At 43.7% G+C, this 22,424-nt stretch overlaps 1 protein-coding gene across 1 annotated transcript; it reads left to right on the forward strand.

Moving 5' to 3' along the window:
- The first annotated feature begins 452 nt into the window (after positions 1–452).
- LOC133451749 (NLR family CARD domain-containing protein 3-like) lies at positions 453–5,938 on the forward strand. The gene is made up of 7 exons (XM_061730890.1): positions 453–754; positions 1,220–3,014; positions 3,369–3,542; positions 3,645–3,815; positions 3,932–3,981; positions 4,085–4,589; positions 5,848–5,938. The coding sequence occupies exons 1-7, from the start codon at positions 481–483 to the stop codon at positions 5,936–5,938; spliced, it is 3,060 nt and encodes a 1,019-aa protein (XP_061586874.1). The 5' UTR covers positions 453–480.
- The last annotated feature ends 16,486 nt before the right edge of the window (positions 5,939–22,424 follow it).

Genomic DNA, 22,424 nt, shown 5'->3' on the forward strand with positions numbered 1-22,424 from the left:
CACCATCAGTCCTCTGATGGACTGTCCTCATCCAAACAGGACTTCATGGACCTTCAGCTGCTGTTTGTCTCTGTGAGGACAGACATAATGTGAGCTAATTCTTCCTGGTTCCTCCACAGAGTGGACCAGCAGATCTCAGAGTCCCCCGGCGGTCTGTCTGTCCAGCAGCATCAGACCCAGCTGGACATCTTTCAGGTCTGTACATGAACAACAACTGCTTCTCCACCTGTTGTCCTCATGTCCATCTGCATGCTGGTCTCTGGAGACCAGTGGACTGTCAGTCTGTCCATCATGGACCTGATGTTTGTCTCCATGCTGGTCTCTGGAGACCAGTGGACTGTCAGTCTGTCCATCATGGACCTGATGTTTGTCTCCATGCTGGTTTCTGGAGACCAGTGGACTGTCAGTCTGTCCATCATGGACCTGATGTTTGTCTCCATGCTGGTCTCTGGAGACCAGTGGACTGTCAGTCTGTCCATCATGGACCTGATGTTTGTCTCCATGATTTCAGTCTGGTTGTGTCCTTCATGTGGTCTTCTGTTCCAGCTGCTGGAGGACGACATTGTCATGTTTGTGAAGGACGAGCTGAAGAAGATCCAGAAGGTTCTGAGTCCAGATTACCCAGAATCCTCAGAGAGTCTGGAGAAGGATGAAGATGAAGAGCAGAAGAGCATCAGAGAGACACTCGTGAAGATCACAGTGAAGTTCTTGAGGAGGAGGAAGCAGGGGAAGCTGGCCGACCTCCTGCAGAGCAGTAAGACGTTTCTCTGAACATCTGAGCTGCTGGATAAACCACACCCAATGTCTCAGTAGATGACCAACATTCACAGATCAGACACAACATTAAGCCCACTGGAAGGTGGAGGAACTCAGCTCATCTTCTATTAGGAACATCTCATTATAGGGTCATTAATATCCCAGTAAATTAAAGTTTTATTCTAATGAGTTGAACCGTGTGGATTCAATATTCAGTTCCAGCAAACATAAAACAAACACAACTTGTGTGCCTGAAGTGAATCGTAGAGGAAACACTGTTCTTGTTCCTCTGATTGATTGGAGGGGTTTTTGGGAGGAAAACGCTTCAATACTCCTCATTGAACCGCTGATCAGTGAATGTTGAAATGTTGATTCTTTAGAGGAAGTAGAACTTGTTGTGGGCTGGTTTTACCACTGTTATTCCCTGTTTATCAGTGTTTTTCTTAATTTCATCTTTGTTTAGATACCGTCCCTGCCGTTTGTCAATCCAAACTCAAAGGTCAGGTTCAGAAGAAGCACCAGCATGTGTCTGAGGGAATCACTAAAGCAGGAAAGACAACCCTTCTGGAGCAGATCTACACGGAGCTCTACATCACAGAGGGAGGAACCGGAGAGGTCAACGAAGAACATGAAGTCAGACAGATTGAAGCAGCTTCCAGGAAACCGGACGGAGCAGAAACAGCCATCAGACAGGAAGACATCTTTAAACCCCCTCCTGGAAGAGGCGGACCAATCAGAACGGTGATGACGAAGGGAGTGGCCGGCATCGGGAAAACAGTCCTAACACAGAAGTTCACTCTGGACTGGGCTGAAGGCAGAACCAACCAGGACATCCAGTTCCTGTTTCTATTCACCTTCAGAGAGCTGAATGTGCTGAGAGAGGAGAAGTTCAGCTTGGTGGAACTAGTTAATCTGTTCTTCTCTGAAACCAAAGGAATCTGCAGCTTTGAAGAGTTCCAGGTCGCGTTCATCTTTGACGGTCTGGATGAGAGTCGACTTCCTCTGGACTTCCACAACTCTACAATCGTCAGTGACCCCAGAAGGTCCACCTCAGTGGACGTGCTGCTGACAAACCTCATCAGGGGGAACCTGCTTCCTTCTGCTCGTCTCTGGATCACCACACGACCCGCAGCAGCCAATCAGATCCCTCCTTACTGTGTTGACATGGTGACTGAAGTCAGAGGGTTCACTAACCCACAGAAGGAGGAATACTTCAGGAAGAGGTTCAGAGATGAGGAGCAGACCAGCAGGATCATCTCCCACATCAAGACATCACGGAGCCTCCACATCATGTGCCACATCCCAGTCTTCTGCTGGATCACTGCTACGGTCCTGGAGAACGTCCTGGAGAAAGTCCTGGAGTCCAGAGAGGGAGGGGAGCTACCCAAGACCCTGACTGAGATGTACATCCACTTCCTGGTGGTCCAGGCCAAACTGAAGAAGGTCAAGTATGATGGAGGAGCTGAGACGGATCCACACTGGAGTCCAGAGAGCAGGAAGATGGTGGAGTCTCTGGGAAAACTAGCTTTTGAGCAGCTGCAGAAAGGAAACCTGATCTTCTATGAATCAGACCTGAGAGGGTGTGGCATCGATGTCAGAGAGGCTTCAGTGTACTCAGGAGTGTTCACACAGATCTTTAGAGAGGAGAGCAGGCTGTACCAGGACCAGGTCTTCTGCTTCATCCATCTGAGTGTCCAGGAGTTTCTGGCTGCTCTTCATGTCCATCAGACCTTCATCAGCTCTGGAGTCAACCTGCTGGAGGAACAAAGAAACACGTCCAGGTGGTTTAAAATAAGAGCAGAGACTGACCTCTATCAGAGTGCTGTGGACAAGGCCTTACAGAGTCCAAATGGACATCTGGACTTGTTCCTCCGCTTCCTCCTGGGTCTTTCACTGGAGACCAATCAGATCCTCCTACGAGGTCTGATGACATCAAACCAAAGAAGTTCACAAAACAATCAGGAAACTATCAAATACATCAAGAAGAAGATCAGTGAGGATCTGTCTGCAGAGATAAACATCAACCTGTTCCACTGTCTGAATGAACTGAACGATGGTTCTCTGGTGGAAGAGGTCCAAGAGTCTCTGAGGTTTAGACGTCTCTCCACAGATGAACTGTCTCCTGCTCAGTGGTCGGCTCTGGTCTTCATCTTACTGTCATCAGGAGATCTGGAGGTGTTTGACCTGAAGAAGTTCTCAGCTTCAGAGGAGGCTCTACGGAGGCTGCTGCCGGTGGTCAAAGCCTCCAAGAAAGTTCTGTAAGTACCAACAGACACATGTTGGACCTTTGGAGTGGAGGCTAGTTTCTGACTACATCTGGTTTTACCTCCTGATTTCATGTTTTCTTCACTTGTTTGGGGTCTTTTTTTCAGCGCAACCTCACATGAGTGAATTTACGCTGGTTCTTTCATTTTCAGAAACTTTAATGACACATTGGAGCTACACACACAGACATGAACTCTGACGAGGAAACACTTTCATTTATGTTTGTAATGGGGGGGGGGGGGGGGGGCATAATGATTTGAAGACCAGCAGAACAGTTGCAGACACAACTACATTTTCTTCCATAACAGTGAAATAACCTGGTTGTTGTTCTTTTCTTCCGTCTGCAGGTTGAGTGGCTGTAACCTCTCAGAGGACATCTGTCCACTTCTGTCTTCAGTTCTCAGCTCTCTGTCCTCCAGTCTGACAGAACTGGACCTGAGCAACAACCACCTGCAGGATTCAGGACTGAAGAAGCTGTGTCCTGGACTGGAGAGTCCACACTGTAAACTGGAGTCTCTCAGGTCAGAAGTCTTTTCCAGTTCCAGTGAACATGCTGCTAAACATGTCTGCAGCAGGACACTTGTGTAGAGAACATGCAGCAGACCTGTGTTGTGTGTCTGCAGGCTGTCAGGCTGTGTGATCTCAGAGGAAGGAAGTGCTTCTCTGGTCTCAGCTCTGACCTCCAACCCCTCCCACCTGAGAGAGCTGGACCTGAGCTACAACCATCCAGGAGAGTCAGCAGGGAAGCTTCTGTCTGGACTGGAGGATCCCCGCTGGAGGCTGGACACTCTCAGGTAAGACACACTGCTGGTTGGGGGGGTTATATGGTGGTGGTCATGGTGGGGGGGCTCTGACATCTCTGCTTCCTCTGAGAGAGACTGAGCTGTTCTGACCCCCCTCCTCCTTTTAGGGTGGAGCCTGCGGGACAACAGTGGTTGACACCAGGAGGTCTGAGGAAGTGTAAGTGTGTTTTTATTCAACCATCTTCACTCATTCATGAGTCCATCAGTGATCAATAACTGACCAATTATAACTGCAGCTGCTTGTTTGTTCTCTCCATCAGATTCCTGTCAACTCACCATCGACAAATACACAGTCAACAATTACATCAAACTGTCTGACGACAACAGGAAGATGATGGATGTGGAGGAGGATCAGTCATATCCTGATCATCCAGACAGGTTTGAGTACTATCATCAGCTGCTGTGTAGAGAAGTTCTGACGGGTCGCTGTTACTGGGAGGTCCAGTGGAACAAAGGTGTTTATGTATCAGTGAGTTACAGAAGAATCAGCAGGAGAGGAAACTCTGATGACTGTAGATTTGGAAGAAACGATCATTCCTGGAGTCTGTACCGTTATCCAGGTGGTCGGTACCGTGTCTGGCACAATAACAGAGTAACATCCATCCGCTCCTCATCTCCATCTCCAGACTCTGGCAGAGTAGCAGTGTATGTGGACGTTCCTGCTGGAACTCTGTCCTTCTATGAAGTCGTCTCTGACAGACTGATCCACATCCACACCTTCAACACCACCTTCACTGAACCTCTCTATCCTGGATTTGGATTCAGGTTCTGGTCCAATTCTGGTTCCTCAGTGTCTCTGTGTCCAGTTTAGTCTCAAGAGTCTCCTGTCAGAGAAACTGTCTCTGTCGGATCCTGGACGTGGACTCTGGTTCTGGTTCCTCAGTGTCTCCATGATGATGATGATGATGATGATGATGATGATGATGATGATGATGATGATGATGGTGATGATGATGATGATGATCACCATTTATCTTTAGTTTTTTGGTTTATTGTATTTTTATTTGATCTTTTTCCACATTTAAACATGAAATAATTTACTGGATTGTTGATGTTTGATCATGAATTCGATTTTTATCTCATTCTTGTTTTATTCTTGATTCTGTCTCTAAATGTTTTCATGTTTGACTTCACGTTTAGATTCTTAAAGTCTTGTTTCTTCCCTGAAAGAAAGTTTGAGCTTCAAATCTAAACATTTCTACTTTACATTCAACTTTTCCAGTTTGTATAATATTTGATTGATTTATCTGATTGTTTTAATTTACTTCCTTCAGTTTTCAAAGTGGTTGATGTAAAAATGAAGTGAGAAGATGGAAATATTCATGTAACATTCAACATGTAAAAACATCAGCAACATGTTTAAAAGTATTCAAGTACTCTGGAAACCAGTTTTTTAAGGAAAGGTTTATTTACTGCAACTTTAAAAACATGAGGTACATATCCTAAGTTTAGGGATACATTGATCTGGTCCAGTATTGTCGTACCAATAAGAGAAAAAAATATGCACACATTTCTGTGAAAAACATGTTTAGATAAATGTAAATGACCTTTTATGTTGCATGTCCTTGGCAAACATCAGAACGTAACATGTATACTACTGGGTATTGGTCTGCTGTCAACGGCCTTAATAAAAAAATCTGAACAGAAAAAGTTTCATTTCTGTAACAACAAAGATGAAAATGTCACATCTTATCTGCCTAAAGTGGCACACAGACATACTAATGAGAAGAAACGACTTGTCCTGATAGCGTGAGTGTGCATGGTTTGTGTGTTTATATGTGTCCCTGCGATGGACTGGTGACCTGTCCAGGGTGTAACTCCTGCCTCTCACCTGAAATGAGCTGGGATAGGCTCCAGCAGACCCCCGTGACCCTAAAGGATAAAGCGGGTATAGATAATGGATGGATGGATGGACTTGTGTGATGTGCAGGTGTGAGGCTTGTGACTTCTTTCTGACGAGAAAACAGTCTCTTGAAAATCCCTCCTGTGCTCCCAGCTGATGAAAGTAGGGTATCTTGGGCAGGTTGTGGAGAAAGATCTGCCTGGAGATGGTGGCGGTTCCGCCTCAACGCTGCTCCTTGATGGTGGAGGACCTTGGAGTCACACTCTTCTGAAACCACTGCCGGTGCCAACCAGGCCTTTTCCTGATCCAGCTTTATGAGGACTGTGTCTGCGGCTCGTAGTGGTGGAAGAGGTCTGGCTCTTGTTTAGATTTTTTGGTTTATTAGGGCCCGAGCCCTTACAGTGCGAAGGACCTATTGTATTTGTAGGAATTTTTCTTTATTTTTTTTATTTTTCCGACGAAATTAGGGCCTTTTTGCCCCCCTAAACGTGCCCCAAAAGTCACCAAATTTTGCACACAAGCCAGGGCTGGCGGAAAATTTGATATTTAATGGTTTGCATTAATGGGCGCGGCCTAATGGCTCAACAGCGCCCCCTAGAAAATTTCGTGCCTCAAGCCCCAAAATACGGTTTGACGTACATGTATGAAAATCGGTACACATCTGTATCATGTCAAGAAAAGTCTCTTGGCACCATGGCAAAAACTGAACAGGAAGTCGGCCATTTTCAATTAATCGTGTAATTTTGGCTCAATTTATGCCACTTCTTCGGCCGTTAATGCGGCCCAAACCGTAACGTGCACCCAGGTGTGTTATACATCAAAATGTTCGTCTCCATCCAGCGACGACGCGCATTACTTTTTTCAGTCAAAAGCGTTACTGTGGCGACGATAGACGCCAAAAAGCACGCCCACCATCTGATTGGTCCATATTCGATAGTTTCCCAAAAGTCAACAAATTTTCCACTGCAGCCTGAACGTGCACAAGGGTGCAAGGTCCCATTCATTGCTGCTTGCAGCTTTAATTGTATTTTTATTTGATCTTTTTCACATTTAACATTAAATGATTTACTGGATTGTTGATGTTTGATCATAAATTAGTTTTTTTTATCTCATTATTCTTGTTTTATTCTTGACTCTGTCTCTAAATGTTTTTATATTTGACGTCACATCGATCTATCCATGCTTTTTCTTCCGCTCATCAGTGGTTCCCAAACTGGGAGGTGCGCCCCCTAGTGGGTTGCGGCGCTACTGCAGGGGGGGCGCGGCGAAGTTGGAAGGTTGATACATTTTTTTTAAAGATTTTTTATTTAATATTTTATTTTAAGATTTTGCCTTTAATACATATGTGCAGTGAGAGAGAAACAGGAAATAGGTGGAAGAGAGAAGGGGAATGACATGAAGTAATGGTCTGCCACACAACTACCCGGCGCTACTGGAAGGTAGATGAATGTGAGGCTTACTTCAGCACCGCTAGCAAAACAATGGATACATTTGTGATAGGACTCTCGGCCAGTAAACATAAAGCAGAGGATGAATCTTCACAGAATGTGTCAACTACCAAAGGAAAGAAACGCAAATATGATGAGGCATATCTTGCCTTTGGTTTCACCGGTACAACAGCGGGTGATGAGGAGAGACCACCATGTGTCGTGTGTTTGAAAATATTAGCCAGTGACAGTTTGAAGCCAACCAAGTTAAAACGTCACTTTGAGACGACACAACCTGAGCACAAAGACAAGCCAGTGGATTTTTTCAGAAAAAAGCTAATTAATTGTCGTGAACAACAGAGTCGCTTCACAAAAGCTGCATCCGTGCCATCCAATGCTCAACTTGCTTCGTATAAAGTTGCATACAGAGTTGCTCAATGTAAAAAGCTGCACACTATTGTGGCAGAATTAATACTTTCGCTGCTCTTGATATAGTTTCAACAATGATTAATGAAGGATCAGCTAGCAAACTAAAAGCCATTCCTCTGTCAAACAATACAATCACCAGGCGCATTGATGATATGTCAAAGGACATCGAGGAGCAGCTTAATGAGAAGGTACGAGAGCCGCTTCTCTCTACAGATGGATGAAGCCACTGTCTGGTCTATGTCAGATTCATTGATGCAGATGACATGAAGGAGGATTTGCTTTTTTGCAAACAAATCACCAGCAGAGCCACGGCAGATGAAATGTTTAAAATCATTGACACTTATTTGAAAGAGGCCGAGGTTATCATTCTTGGTCCAGACCATCTTAGGAAGGGATTAGATGGTGTTGCAATGGCTTCCAGTGCAACTGTGAGAAACCTTGGTGTGGTTTTCGATCAGGATTTGTCGTTTAAACCATATGTTAATCAGATTTATAAAATAGCATTTTTCCATCTCCGTAATATTGCAAAGATTAGGAAAATCCTCTCGCAGAGTGATGCAGAAAAACTAGTTCATGTGTTTGTATCTTCTAGACTGGATTACTGTAATGTGTTATTAGCAGGATGTCCAAGTAATTTGCTGAATAGGCTCCAGCTGATCCAAAATGCAGCAGCACGAGTGCTGACAGGAATTAGCAGGAGAGACCACGTCTCTCCAGTGTTGACGTCGCTCCATTGGCTACCTGTAAAATTCAGAATCCAATTTAAAATTTTATTACTTGCGTATAAAGCCCAAAACGGCTTAGCTCCGCATTATTTGCAAGACCTGCCTTATGTTCCTGGCAGAGCTCTCCGTTCTCAGAGTGCAGGTTTACTCGTAGTTCCTAGAGTATCTAAATGTAGATTTGGATGGTGGGCGTTCTGCTATCAGGCACCATTACTATGGAACCAACTTCCAATCTGGGTTAAGGAGGCTGACACCACCTCCACCTTTAAAACTAAACTTAAAACCTTTCTGTTCAGTAAAGCCTATAGTTAGTGTTTAGTAAACCTCTAGCTGGTGTTGGTAAATCTCTAGGTAGTGTAAAATCTAGTGTGTTAGAGTCGCTCCTGTAGTTTCTTGTGCTGCCCCCCCCTTCTCCTCCCTTCTCTTCTCTTTTTTCTCTTTTGTTCATGGTGCAGCATCCTCTGCCGGTGGCGAAGAGCATCTCTGAATGCAAAACACCGGATCCTGCAGTGTGGGAGCGAGAGGGGCAGGGTAATGGCCCCTTTCTGGCGGGGGAGAAGGTTTGTCCCTCAAGACTCCTCTCCCTGGCTCTGCCCCTTCTCAACCTTTCCCCCGACCCTGCACCTAACCTGGGGCTTGCTGATTGGGCCGGAGCTTCGGAGCTGCGTGCTGGCCTGCAGTCCCCACCCCCGGTCATCCCGTTGCTGCTTCCGCCTGCCTGCTGTGCTGTTGACGTGCCCAATCCCCAGTCTGGCCCTCGGCAGGAGGGTCCCCCCTTATGAGCCTGGTCCTGGTCCAGGTTTCTTCCCTCCTAAAGGGGAGTTTTTCTTGCCACTGTTTGGCTTTAGGTCTTTCTCCCACTAGGGGAGTTTTTACCCGCCAATGTTTATGTAATGATGCTCGGGGGTTTATGTTCATGTTCTGGATCTCTGGAAAGCGTCTGGAGACAACTTTTGTTGTATTAGATGCTATATAAATAAAATTGAATTGAATTGAATTGAATTGAATTGAATTGAATTGAATTGAATTGAATTGAATTGATGATAGGAATATTTGCTTTATATGATTCCTTGTCTCTGTTTATGTAGTTGAGCCATCATAATTTATCCGAAGTGTTGTTTTACCATCTGCTTGACAATGGTGTAAATAGATTCTGTTTGAAAGAAGTCTTCCTTGTTTATTGTACACATAATTGCCGCCAATGTTGGTTGCTGGAGCCTGTGCACGGATTTCACCCTCCAATTATACTCTGTATAATAATGAATCTTGAGACTGATTTTGTTGTTAAGTTATCATTTTCCTAGTTGAATCCTAGGTGGTGCCCCAAAAATAATTAAGTCATTTTGAATATAATTCAGTTTGATAAGTAACCTACTTTATTAATTATTAATAATTGTTAAAAGATAATTATTAATAACTTTTGATAACTGAACAGCACTATTTGTTGCACAACAGTCCACTGGTCTCCAGAGACCAGCATGGAGACAAACATCAACAGAACAGGTGGAGAAGCAGTTGTCGTTCATGTACAGACCTGAAAGATGTGTCGACCAGAGGAAAAAACTCCTGACAGGAGATGAAGATCTATGAGGAGGAAGCTCAGATCACCATCAAGTGATGGAGGACCACAGGGGTCCAGGGGTCCGTTTCACAAAGCAGGTTCAACAAACGCTGAGTCTAATCCTGGACTCTTAGACTACGTTCACACTGCAGTCCTTAATGCTCAATTCCGATTTTTTCCCATATCCGATTTTTTTGTGTGGCTGTTCACACTATCTTTTAAAATGTGTCCTATATCCGACTCGAGTGTGAACGCATCGCGGCCCTGAACTGACCCACATGCGCAGAGGCGTGGGATGATGACTGATGGATTTGCATCCAACTTTCAGTCAGGTGCCTATGAACTGCCAATTATCCATCAAGCTCCACAATTATCATGTTAACATTAAATCAGATAGATTTGTCAAGGACGTTTCTCTTGCATCTCTATCATTATGCAGGCATGAATTATCAGAGTTTTGCGGGAGCGGATGTAAACACTGCGGGAGCGGGCGGGAGTGGAACACACACGTTGCGGGTGCTGGCGGTAATGGTCAGAAATGCAGCGGGAGCGGGATGAAGAAAACAGTCCCGCTATAGCAGGGCTCTAGCTCCGCTCCCCGGAGTGTCAGCTCTGCTCTCCGGCGTTCAGCTGGGTTTATCACCTAACACACGGTCCAGCTCGTTGTAAAACGGGCAGGTTATGCGACCACGACCGCTTCGCTGATTTGAATCCTTAGCTTCTTTATTTAGTAATATGCTTTAATTCAGCTGGTTGTCTCATCTGATCTGAGGTCGTAGGCGAAAAAGAGGTGAGCGGTGGGGAGGGGATGAGGAGAGGCGGAGGAGAGGAGGAGGAGGGGAGGAGGCGGCCCGGAGGGACCCCCGCCGTCTCCCGTGTCTCCCCCGCGGCTCGGGGCTCTGCGTGTGACGTCAAAGTCGCATTAATTCCGACCTTGCTGTTCACACTGAGGTCGCATTGCAAAACATCAGACCTGTATCCGATTTAGAACCACATATGGAAGCGACCTGAATCTGATTTGAAAAGATCAGATTCCATGTGACTTGTGCTGTTCACACTGTCATAAACAAATCAGATCTGAGTCACATATGAGCAAAAAATCGGATTTGGGTCACTTGGTAACTGCAGTGTGAACGTAGCCTAAGTTGATCTACTCTGAGATCGGAAACTCTGAGTTTTCGGTTCCAGAACAGCGGATTTGAGGTAATTTACTCAACTCTAAGTAGTTTCACCTGGAGTTAAGCGCGCGCGTGAGGGAAATAAAAAGCCATCATCAGTAGAGCGCTGATACAAGGATTCACCATGGCAACCGGCGACAACAAAAGAGAACAATACATTTTCTTTTTTTCTTTTTTTTTTTTTAATTCAAGATCTTTTTATTAAAATTTTCACAATGTAAAAAAGGTGAAATGCTGAATGTCAATTACAAATATTTTGAGTAGGCATGGGCATGTTGATCATAGCATACACCAGTGTACAAAATATAAAAAACAATTAAACAGTATGAAAAAATATAAAATAGTAACAAAAACAAACTACAGACCAAACTAATCCCTCCCATGTCACTGCCAGATTACTAATCACAATATGAGGTCATTCTAACATCAAAAGCCTGCACTAGGAATACAAAAGAAATATGAAGTATAGTTCACAGGGTCTGGAATGCTTCTAGAAAAGGTCCCCACACTTTCTGGAACTTATTTGATTGCTGAAGCGAGTATCTAATTTTCTCCAGTTTTAAGCAGGACATGATGTCTTCCAGCCATTGTGCACGAGTAGGAGGGAAGGGATCCTTCCACCTGAACAGAATTGCCCGACGAGCCAAAAGGGAGGCAAAAGACAAAGTGTGCCCCTGTGCAGTGGTTAACTTCCTTCCTCCCTCCATGACCCCAAACAGGGCAGTCAGTGGGTTTGGTTCTAATCTGATTTTAAGCACCAGAGAGAGAGTATGAAAGACTTCCATCCAGTATTTGTTTAGACATGGGCAGGACCAGTACATGTGGATGAGAGAGGCTTCTGCTACTTTACATCTTACACAGTATGGACTAATATCTGGGTACATGGAGGATAACTTTGCCTTGGAAAAATGAGCCCTGTGTACCACTTTAAACTGAATTAAGCAGTGACGTGCGCACAGGGAGGTTGTATTAACCAGTTTAAGTATGGACTCCCAGGTATCCTCTGATAAGGGAAGCCCTAAGTCCTGCTCCCATGCTGCTTTGAGTTTATCTGTAGGGGCACTCCTAAGATCCAGCAACATGCCATAGAAAGACGAAATGAGCCCCTTTTTGAATGGGTCTGTGGCAAGAACCTTGTCAACTGTGGTCAAGCCTATCGATGCACCAGGGCTGGGTGTCTGGGAAAGAACAAAATGTCTAGCCTGAAGATACCTAAAGAAATGTGATTTTGGAAGGCTGAATTTACTACTTAACTGCTCAAAAGATGCCCCTCCTGTGCCATTCCTGGAAAGTGGGGTCCTCAAGAGATGGTTTGAAAAAGTGATTTGATGCAATGGGGCTAAGAAGAGAGAAGCTGTGAAAGCCAAAAAACTTCCTAAATTGGGCCCAAATTCTAAGAGAATGTTTAACCACTGGGTTTTTGATTGATTTAAGTGAAGGAAGTGGAAGTGAGGAGCCGAGTAGGGCAGGAATTGACAGGTCATCAGTTGGATGTAACTCCATCGCCACCCAGTCAGGGCGGTCAGCGCCGTCGCAGTAGAAGGACCAGAATGCAAGGCAGCGCAGGTTAGCAGCCCAATAATAATAACGAAAGTTTGGGAGGGCCAGACCACCTGCAGACTTTATTTTTTGAAGGTGAGTCTTGTTCAAACGTGGCCGTTTACCCCGCCATAAGTATGAAGATATAACTGAGTCAAGGGACTGAAAAAAAGAGCCAGGAATAAAGAGTGGTAAGGTCTGGAAAAGGTACAAAAATTTAGGTAAAATGGTCATTTTAACTGAATTGATGCGACCCACAAGAGACATTGACAGGGGTGACCATTGTGTAAGGATTTGTTTGGTCTCATTTAACAATGAGATAAGATTCTCTTGGAGCAGGTCTTTGTGTTTCCTTGTCACAGATATGCCTAAATAGGAGAATTTGTCATTTACGATTTTAAAGGGAAAATTGGAAAGGTCTAAAGCATGCGATTCGAGATTGGTAGGGAAAAGCTCACTTTTGCTGAGATTCAGTTTATAGCCTGAGAGTTTCCCAAACTGACTGAGAAGTGACAGCGCAGGGGGTAATGAGGCCAGAGGGTGAGAGATGAAAAGTAAGAGGTCATCGGCATAAAGCGAGACCTTATGTTCCCTGCCACCTCTCCAGATACCGGACACATCCTCACAAGATCGGAGCGCTGTGGCAAGCGGCTCGATAGCCATGTCAAAAAGCCTGGGACTAAGGGGGCACCCCTGACGGGTTCCACGATGCAGATTAAATGGTTTTGACCATTGAGAGTTAGTACGAATTGAGGCTGTCGGGTACAAATAGAGAAGCTTAATCCACAGAGCAAAGTTCGGACCAAAACCAAACCTGTCCAGCACAGCAAAGAGATAATCTCATTCGACGCGGTCGAATGCTTTCTCCACATCCAGAGAGACAACGCATTCAGGGATAGCCTCAGAGGCAGAGTAGATAATATTGAACAGTCGCCTTGTGTTGAAGTAAGACTGCCTACCTTTAATGAAGCCAGTTTGGTCTTCAGATATAATTGTGGGGAGGGCATTCTCCAGCCTATGGGCTAGGACTTTAGCTAGGATTTTAGCATCTGTGTTTAAGAGGGGGATGGGCCTGTAGGAGGCGCATTCAGTAGGATCCTTCCCTTTTTTAGCTATGAGGGTGATACAGGCCTCCGAAAAAGAAGGAGGGAGGGAACCGTGGCTGAAGGATTCTGAAAGAACTGTAGATAGCAGTGGGGAAAGCAGAGTAGAAAATTTCTTTAGAAATTCCGCCGGGAAGCCATCAGGGCCAGGACATTTACCCGACTGCAGTGAAGAAATGGCTCGAGTTATCTCCATCAGGGATATCGGTTCTTCTAATGTCTTCCTTAGATCTGGTGAAAGACTGGGAATACTAAGACTATTTAAAAAGTCCGCAATCTCATCTCGATCAGTCTGAGATTCCGAGGTGTATAGCTGGGTATAAAAGTCCCTGAATGCTTCATTTATGAGTAAGTGGTCTGTAGTTACATGGCCATTTGGTAATCGAATCTTAGAAATATTTTGTTTAGCCTTAGAGCCTTTAAGTTGGTTGGCTAATAATTTGTCAGATTTGTCTCCATAAACATAAAACCTGGTTTTACTTTTCAGAAGTGACTGTTCAATTGGGTGAGTGGTAAGCAGGTCAAATTTAGTTTTAAGTTCTAGCCGCTTTTTGTAAAGATCTGGGGATTTAGTCCGAGAATATTCTTCATCGACCTCTTTGATTTGGTGGGCAAGGTCTGATCGCTCCCTATAAGATTTTTGCCTCACCCTAGCAGTGTAGGATATAATCTGTCCCCGGAGATAAGCCTTGAGGGAATCCCAGACAGTTAGACTAGACATTCCTGGAGTCATATTCGTGGATAGGAAAAAGGCTATTTCCGTTTCCATTGATTTAACAAAATTTGTGTCCGACAGCAGAGTTGAATTGAATCGCCACTGTCTGTCTCTCTGAGGTAGGTCAGGAAGGGACATGGTTAGAACCACAGGAGCGTGGTCGGAAATGACAATGCTCTGATAAGCACAGGAATGAACCAGGGGAATCAGTTGATTATCAATAAAAAAATAATCAATCCTCGAGTATGTGTGGTGCACTTGTGAGAAAAAGGAGTATTCTCTGTCACATGGATGTAAAGAACGCCACACATCACAAACACCGTAGTCAGAAAGGAACGCCTGAATAAGACGGGCTGACTTACTTGCTGTGCCGGGTTGGTAGAGGATCGGTCTAGGACTGGGTCGAGCCAGCAATTAAAATCACCACCCAGTATGAGAGAATATGTGTTAAGGTCAGGGAGCAGTGAAAACAGTTGTTCAAAAAAGACTGCATCATCTGAATTAGGGGCATAAACGTTCACAAGTACGACCAATGTATTGAATAATCTCCCAGAAACGATCACGTAGCGACCAAACTTGTCAGAAATCACATTGTGCTGATCAAATGAAACATCCTGACTGATCAGAACTGAAACTCCTCGGGCCTTAGCTTGAAAGGAGGAGTGAAATCTCTGCCCTGACCACCTCGGGAACAGGCGGCTATTATCAGAACTGCGAATATGAGTTTCTTGTAGAAAGGCTATTTCTGTTTTAAGGTGTTTTAGATGTGAGAAGATCCTCTTCCTTTTAACAGGGTGATTCAGACCCCTAACATTCCAGCTCACCAACTTCAAGTATCTACTCATAATATCTAAGAAGAAAAATTAGGAGGTGTGCACAGTGACCTAGGCAAAAAAAAAAGAAAACGGAAAGGAGGTTGAATGTGACCCACATTAAGTAATGACTTGAAAAGAGTTAATGCAAAGTTTCTGGCAGTGACATATCCCCCCGACCCACCCACCCCAACTAAGACAGCTGCTATAGAAAAATAAAAGAAAGCAGCAAGCTCTTCAAAACAAACATAGTGCAATAACGCATCTTCCTATCCCACACACTAATAGCTTTTGCTCCCGTATCATGGGTGTATACATATTAGCACCTTAAAACGTGTAGATATAAATAAAAAAAAAGAAATACCCTCTCAAATCTTGACCTGGAAGTCCCGATATGAGCCCAGAAATATTTGTACAAAAATATAAAATATAAAACGTCCGACTTAAGCAGCGCAAAAGTAAGGTTAACAGCTTACAATTATTACAAAACTTATAGGTAAATCGGAAAAGCTTTTTTTTTTTTTTTTTTTTTTTTTTTTTTTTTTTTCTTTTTTCTCTCCCTCTTCACCACTTATTTTTCCCCTTCCCTCAAATAGCCAAAAAGAACTGCAAATTAATAATATTTGCAAAGGGGCAGTCAAACTAACAACAGAGAAAATACTGGTTGTCGCGGGGGTACTCACCCTCCCCTCAGGAATAATGTGACTCACGTAAAAAAAAAGAGAGAGAAAAAAAAGTCAGTCCGTGAGCGTCAGTGAGCCACACCTGGCTGCAGGGCGGGCCGTGAAAGCTTCCAACAGTCCCGTTACGGCGGGTTTGAAGTTTTGCTGCGACTCGTGATGAATTTGCGCGCCTCATCCACGGAGCCGATCCACTTCCTGGCCCCCCCGGACAGCGTGAGCCGGAGCCGGGCGGGGAAGAGCAGAGCCGGCTTCAGACCCAGCTGGTAGAGCTCCGACATGACTCCGCTGTATTCCGCTCGTTGGCTGGCAACTTCGGGGCTGTAATCCTCCAGGACCCGGATGGGGTGGCCGCGATATTCCATCTTTCCTCTCCGGCGCGCTTCCCTCACGAGGAGATCCTTCGTCTGGTACCGGTGAAGGCGGAGGATGACCAGGCGCGGTCTCTGTCCCGGGGCCGGCTTGGCGGCGAGCGAGCGGTGCGCTCTGTCTATCTCTGGCGGTGACGGCAGCGTATCGTTCCCGAACACCTCACACAGCAGCTTGGAGAAGAAAGCCGTTGGAGACCCGCTCTCGGTCGACTCCGGTAAGCCCAGGATACGGATGTTCTGCCTTCTGCTTCGGCTTTCCAAATCTACGACCTTAGCTTTTAGCCGAGCATTATCATCCCGTAAAGTCGAGCAGATGCCTTCAAGGTCCGTAACTCGCTGGCTGAGGTCTTCTGTGGCGAGTTCAAGGGACGAAACACGTTGGCCATGGTCCTCGACCGCGAGCCGCATTTGGTCGAGTTTGGAGTCGAGCTGACTGAAAGTATTTTTGAACTCGGCGGCCAGGGCAGCTCGGTGTTCCTCCAGCAGCGTGGTAATGGCCGCCAGGGTTAAGACAGCGCCAGCATCGTCCCTTTTGCCCGACTTGCCGCTCTTCGAAGCCATCTCGGAGGTAAGTGGGCTCGTTCGAGACAAAAAAAAAGAAAAACAGCAACAGGGAATCCTTTTTAAAGGAAAAAAGTTTGAAGGTTTGAGGGCTTGGTGGTTTAAAAAGTTTGGCACTCACGGGAGCACTCGCAAAACACGTCTACTCCATCTGCTCACCAACCGGAAGCCTCCTTTTTTTCTTTTTAACTTTATTTATCTTTTCAATTTACAAAATCCCTTTGAGGAAACATTAGTTTGCATCTGAAGATCCACATACTTCACACCACTGGAGTTAGAAGTGTTAATACGTGCATATGGCGAGTATGAGAGCATATTTTGGGAAAAAAAATGAAATTTTATTGTCATTTAGATCAGGGCCGTCAACGGCAGCTGCCACACCTCGGCTTCAGGGGAAAATGTAAATGTTTTTTTTTTAAATACATTTATGGAATTACTCTGTATCTATTTGTATTGATTTATTCTATTACTTAATACATATAAAATAACTACAAATGCATATCAGAACAACATGATGGATTTCAGTAGGTATTATCTTTCCCAACACTTGTATACCCCCCTCATATCTTGAAATGTCCCAGCGTCCCTGACGACAGTGGTCGCTATCAATCTGGTTTTTAGTGCGCTCTGCAGTGTTACTTAACAAAATGAAAAGGAAGCAGACAACCACGCAATAAAAAAAAAGAAAGAAGGCAAGTGATGGGTCCAGAAGATATTAACGAGGCTGTTAGCCACTGATGGATTAATTATGCAAGTTCATCTCAAAGTAAGATATAAATCCTCTTATACATCTGTTAAATACATCTGTTATACAAGTTAAACTGGGATGTCCCTGTGATATTGTTGCACTGACATAGTGAATAAAGTGAACGAGTTAAATTGCGTTTGTTAGATAAGCCTTTTCTGCTCTCTAACTCTACCGCTGCTGTCCGTGGTGCAGAAAACGGATGTGTAAGACCCATTGGCTGAATTGACGCCACTGAGGGAGGAGACGGAGAGAAACTCCAGGTTCGCTGAAATAAACCTGGTCCCGACCAGGTTAGGTTCAGAGAGTCTGTTACTACGGTAACTGACCAGGTTAGGTTCAGAGAGTCTGTTACTACGGTAACTGACCAGGTTAGGTTCAGAGAGTCTGTTACTACGGTAACTGACCAGGTTAGGTTCAGAGAGTCTGTTACTACGGTAACTGACCGAGAGCTTAAGTTACCTCTCTTTGTGAAACAGGCTAGAGTTACCTCTCTTTCTCTGGTTTGAGTTACCTCCCTTTGTGAAACGGAAAACTCAGAGTTTCCCTCATTTCAGGGTTAACAGACTCAGAGTTTTCACTAAACCTGCTTTGTGAAACGGACCCCAGGACTACATGGATCTACTCATGAAGAAACATGTGGACATTTCCTCACACGAGGACTGATTTAAATACATTTAATGTGTTTGAATACATCTCACCTCTCTGAAGAAGAATGTTGGTCTCCTTTAAAGTGAATTAACCCGTCCTTTGAGTGGTCGCTCTTCAAGGACAAACAGCTGGGTTCATGTTCAAGAGAGTCTCCTTTCTGATGGACCCTGATAGAAGACAAAAGTTAAATGTACATATTCTATTTATATAAAAAATAAATCCTTGGCAGTGTTTGGATACTCTCACCTCTTTACAGCAGAACCTTGGTCTCCTTTAAAGTCAATTATCAAGTGTTTTGACTTGTCGCTCTTCAAGGACACACAGCTGGGTCCAGGTCCAGGTCCAGGTCCTGGTCCTGGTCCAGGTCCAGGTTCAGGTCTGTGTCCAGGTCCAGGTCCAGGTCCAGGATTCAGGTCCAGGTCCAGGTCCAGGTCCAGGATTCAGGTCCAGGTCCAGGTCCAGGTCTAGGTCCAGGTCCAGGTCCAGGTCCAGGTCCAGGTCCAGGTTGATTCCTGTAATAATGATGTTTGGTGATATTATTATTATTAGGGCCCGAGCACTGAAAGTGCGAGGACCCTATTGTATCTGTGATGTTTATTATTATTATTATTATTATTATTATTATTATTATTATTATTATTCTCGCCATAAATAAATTGCCTTTTTGGAGGCCTTAAAATGCTCAAAAACTCACCAAATTTTGCACACGCTTCCAGAGTCGCGTAAAATTACGTATTTTATGGGCGACAGGCATGGGTCAAAAAGGATTAGGCTCTATAGCGCCACCTATTTTATGTTTTTGACGAGCCCCACAATATGGTTTGACTTACAGCAATGACCTTTATGTGTCTATTATATCAGACAAAGCCCTACAAAAAAGTCTCTTGGACACATGCTCTAAGTTACACAGGAAGTCCGGCATTTTGAACAGAAAATGTCATTTTTCATGAATTCTGATCATTTCTAGGCCTCGTACTTTAACGAACTCCTCCTAGAGATTTTATCAGATTGGCTCACAACTTGGTTTGTACAATCTAGACACATGGCCGACGCTAAATTGCGAAGCTTTTACGTTTTTAGCAGAGGGCTTGACCGTAGTGATCCGGCGAAGTTTGGGGTCATTTTTAAGGCTCGCCATGAAACACCAATTGGCTGTAATTCAGCAATACATGATTTGATGTGGTTGAAAACGTATGTGCATGATTGTAGGCTGAGCCTGAAGACATCTATGGTGGAATATTCAGGATCGGTTGTAGCGCCACCTGTTGGCACCAGGAATTGTCATGTCTTCTAGTATGCATCTGTGCTCAAAGGGAGATGAGCGGATGGATCTCAAAGTTGGTCAGATAAATAGGTAAGACATTGACGATGGCTGACAGAGAAAACTGTAAGTTTTTCTCAAAGGGCGTCGCTGTTAGAGGTTGTCAAATTTCGGTGTCTCGCCATGAACATAAAAGTTGTTTTAACTTTCAAATACTTGGTCCAAATTGACCCAAAATCAATACATTTAATCAGGCTTCCATTCTGATATCCATTCTATATTTGGGACAGTTTGTCACCGACTTTATTCAAAATATGAACTCATTTTGAAATAAATCTTTACTTTGTCATGCAATGTCGAATTAACTTCTAACTTCGTAAAAATATTGTTGAAAATAATATGATTTGAGCATTGTATGTGCAAGAGGCGATTTATAATGAATGTTTTGAGTTGGATTAGAAGCATGAAGTTGTCTGCGGGCCGCGTGCGCGCAGACCGCGGGAACGCGCAGACGCAGCTCCTGGAAGCTGCCGGGGGCGGGGAGGGGGAGGGGGGTTGTTGCAACTTGCAGCAACATGTGGAGTCACGCCGTCACGTCACGTAAGTTGTATTGTGGTTTTTTTAATGCGTGTTGCAATTATTTTATTTTATTATATTATTATATTATTATTGAGCTTCCATCCGCGATCCCGATCAGGAGCGCGCGGCCGCGCGCGGCCACGCGCAGAGCCGAGAGCCAGTTTCTGCCCATTTCTGCAGCTTTGCCAAAAAATGCTACCTAAAGGTTTTCCACCTTTGTAGAGCCACAACTTTACTGTGTTTTACTCCCTAAACCACTTCCTTTCACCCCCAAGTGGTCCTTGTCTCTTGCCAGGCCGTCATTGTAAATAAGAATGTTCTTAATGACCTGCCTGGTTAAATAAAGGCGAATGACTGAATGAATATCAAAGCCATAGAATTGTTGTTTTTTTTCTCTTCATCGTATAATGTTCACAAAGTGTAATACATTCATGTCATGGGTCGTGTATTTTGAAGGATCAAATAATCAACATCCCATTATCCATTTTACATCGTGCAAGAAATGATGCAAACTTTGAAAATCGACTGTGCGCATGCGCAGAACCCAAACGTAGCATTTTTTCGGCAGGGAGCAGAAATTGGCAGAACACCGGCTGGGATGGACCTGATGCTCTGACGCGACAGGTCTCTGCTCACACTGACTGTACGTTCATACAAGGACGTAATATGGGGGGGGGGGGGGGGGGACATGTATCCTGCACTTTTTCAAAAGGCAGTTTTGGTCCCCTGCAGTTTTTACCGTCCAAAAACAATGTTACGCTATATTAAATGGAGACAGGTCAGCACTAGGACCAAGCGGAAAACGGCCGCTCAAGCTGAAGCCTGTTGTTTGGTCTGCCTGGGTCACGTCAGCTAGACGGATTTTAAGAATAAGAATAAGAATTACTTTATTAATCCCCAAAGGGAAATTCCTTTGTATGGCAGCTCATCTACTGTACCATTTGCAGAAGAGAAGCTCTTCTGAATATCTCTTGGATGAGTTGATTATGTTGAAAGGTTAATAGATAACCCTTCTGTGGTCTTTTGGTCAAATTGACCCATATTCACTTTTCTTTTATATCAAAAATATGATTTTCATCCATATAACTGCCTCTGTTACACTCATTTCAAATAAAATTGATGATCACTACCAGAGCTGGTAGAGTAGCCAAAAATTGTACTCAAGTAAAAGTACTGTTACTTCAGAATAATATGACTCAAGTAGAAGTAAAAAGTAGTCATCCAAATAATTACTTGAGTAAAAGTAAAAAAGTACTTGGTGGAAAAACTACTCAAGTACTGAGTAACTGTTGAGTAACGTCTGATTTATTTTTTTAACACACCCATTCAAAAAGACAAAAGTACAAAATAATCACCTTCAGGCAAATTAAAATCAATAAAATAATAAAATAAATTAAAATTAATAAAAAAATGAAAAATAGCTTAAATTAAAATAAGCGTAAAGTAAATTCAAGAACTTTAATAAATAATAAAATAACAGAATAAAAAAATAAATTAAGCACCAGTAGCACAAAATTTCAAGCCTTTGTACTTTTCTTTTTTAACCAGGCAGAACTAGAACAAACATGAACTCATAGAAACTCTGTGTGTTTGAGTCTGTGTAAATGTGACAAAACATGCAAAAACAAACCTTTTTCCCAAAGAATCACTCAGTGATGTCATGAGATTGACGCGTACACAGATAAAAAGGATAAAAGAAAAGTAACAGCTCAACGTAGCCTAATGTAGCGGAGTAAGAGGAACAGTTTGTCCTTCACAAATCTACTCAAGTAAAAGTAAAAAGTACAGTTATCCAAAACTACTCCTAAAAGTACAAAATTTCCCAAAACTTACTCAAGTAAATGTAACGGAGTAAATGTAACTCGTTACTACCCACCTCTGATCACTACTTGCATTGAATTATGGATATTTTATTCAATTTCTCCTCTCCTGTGATATTCAATTTGACCCACCAACCACTGGCTGGTGCTGGGTGGTGGTCCAAACATTTTAAATGATTTCATTTCATTTTCACATATACCCGTCTGTGATAATCCATCAATTTATATGCCTCTGAGTTTAACTATAGTCAAAAAAATTCAGAATTTCGGCTTATCTTTATCTATCTCAAAAATGAGCTATGATTTTATGTAAATGAGGTCTATTGACCATTCATTCCAAAAATAAGTGTAAAATTGGTGGTAATGAGTTGGAGTGAAGTTGACTAACAAGGTGAAACACAGAATTGGGTGATAATTAAAGCTACATGCTTTACAACCAGTAAAACCACAAAGGGAACAGTAAACTTAAAAGTAACAATAGAAAACTAGAAGAACTACTAGAAAACACAGTGAACTGAAAGAGTTTTAGTTTTCTTTTTTTTTTTTTTTTTACCTTGTCTGCACACATATTAATGATTAAAACAAGAGGAAAATTGGTTC

The sequence above is a fragment of the Cololabis saira genome, chromosome 10 (genome assembly GCF_033807715.1).
Source record: "Cololabis saira isolate AMF1-May2022 chromosome 10, fColSai1.1, whole genome shotgun sequence".
Classification (NCBI taxonomy): Eukaryota; Metazoa; Chordata; class Actinopteri; order Beloniformes; family Belonidae; genus Cololabis; species Cololabis saira.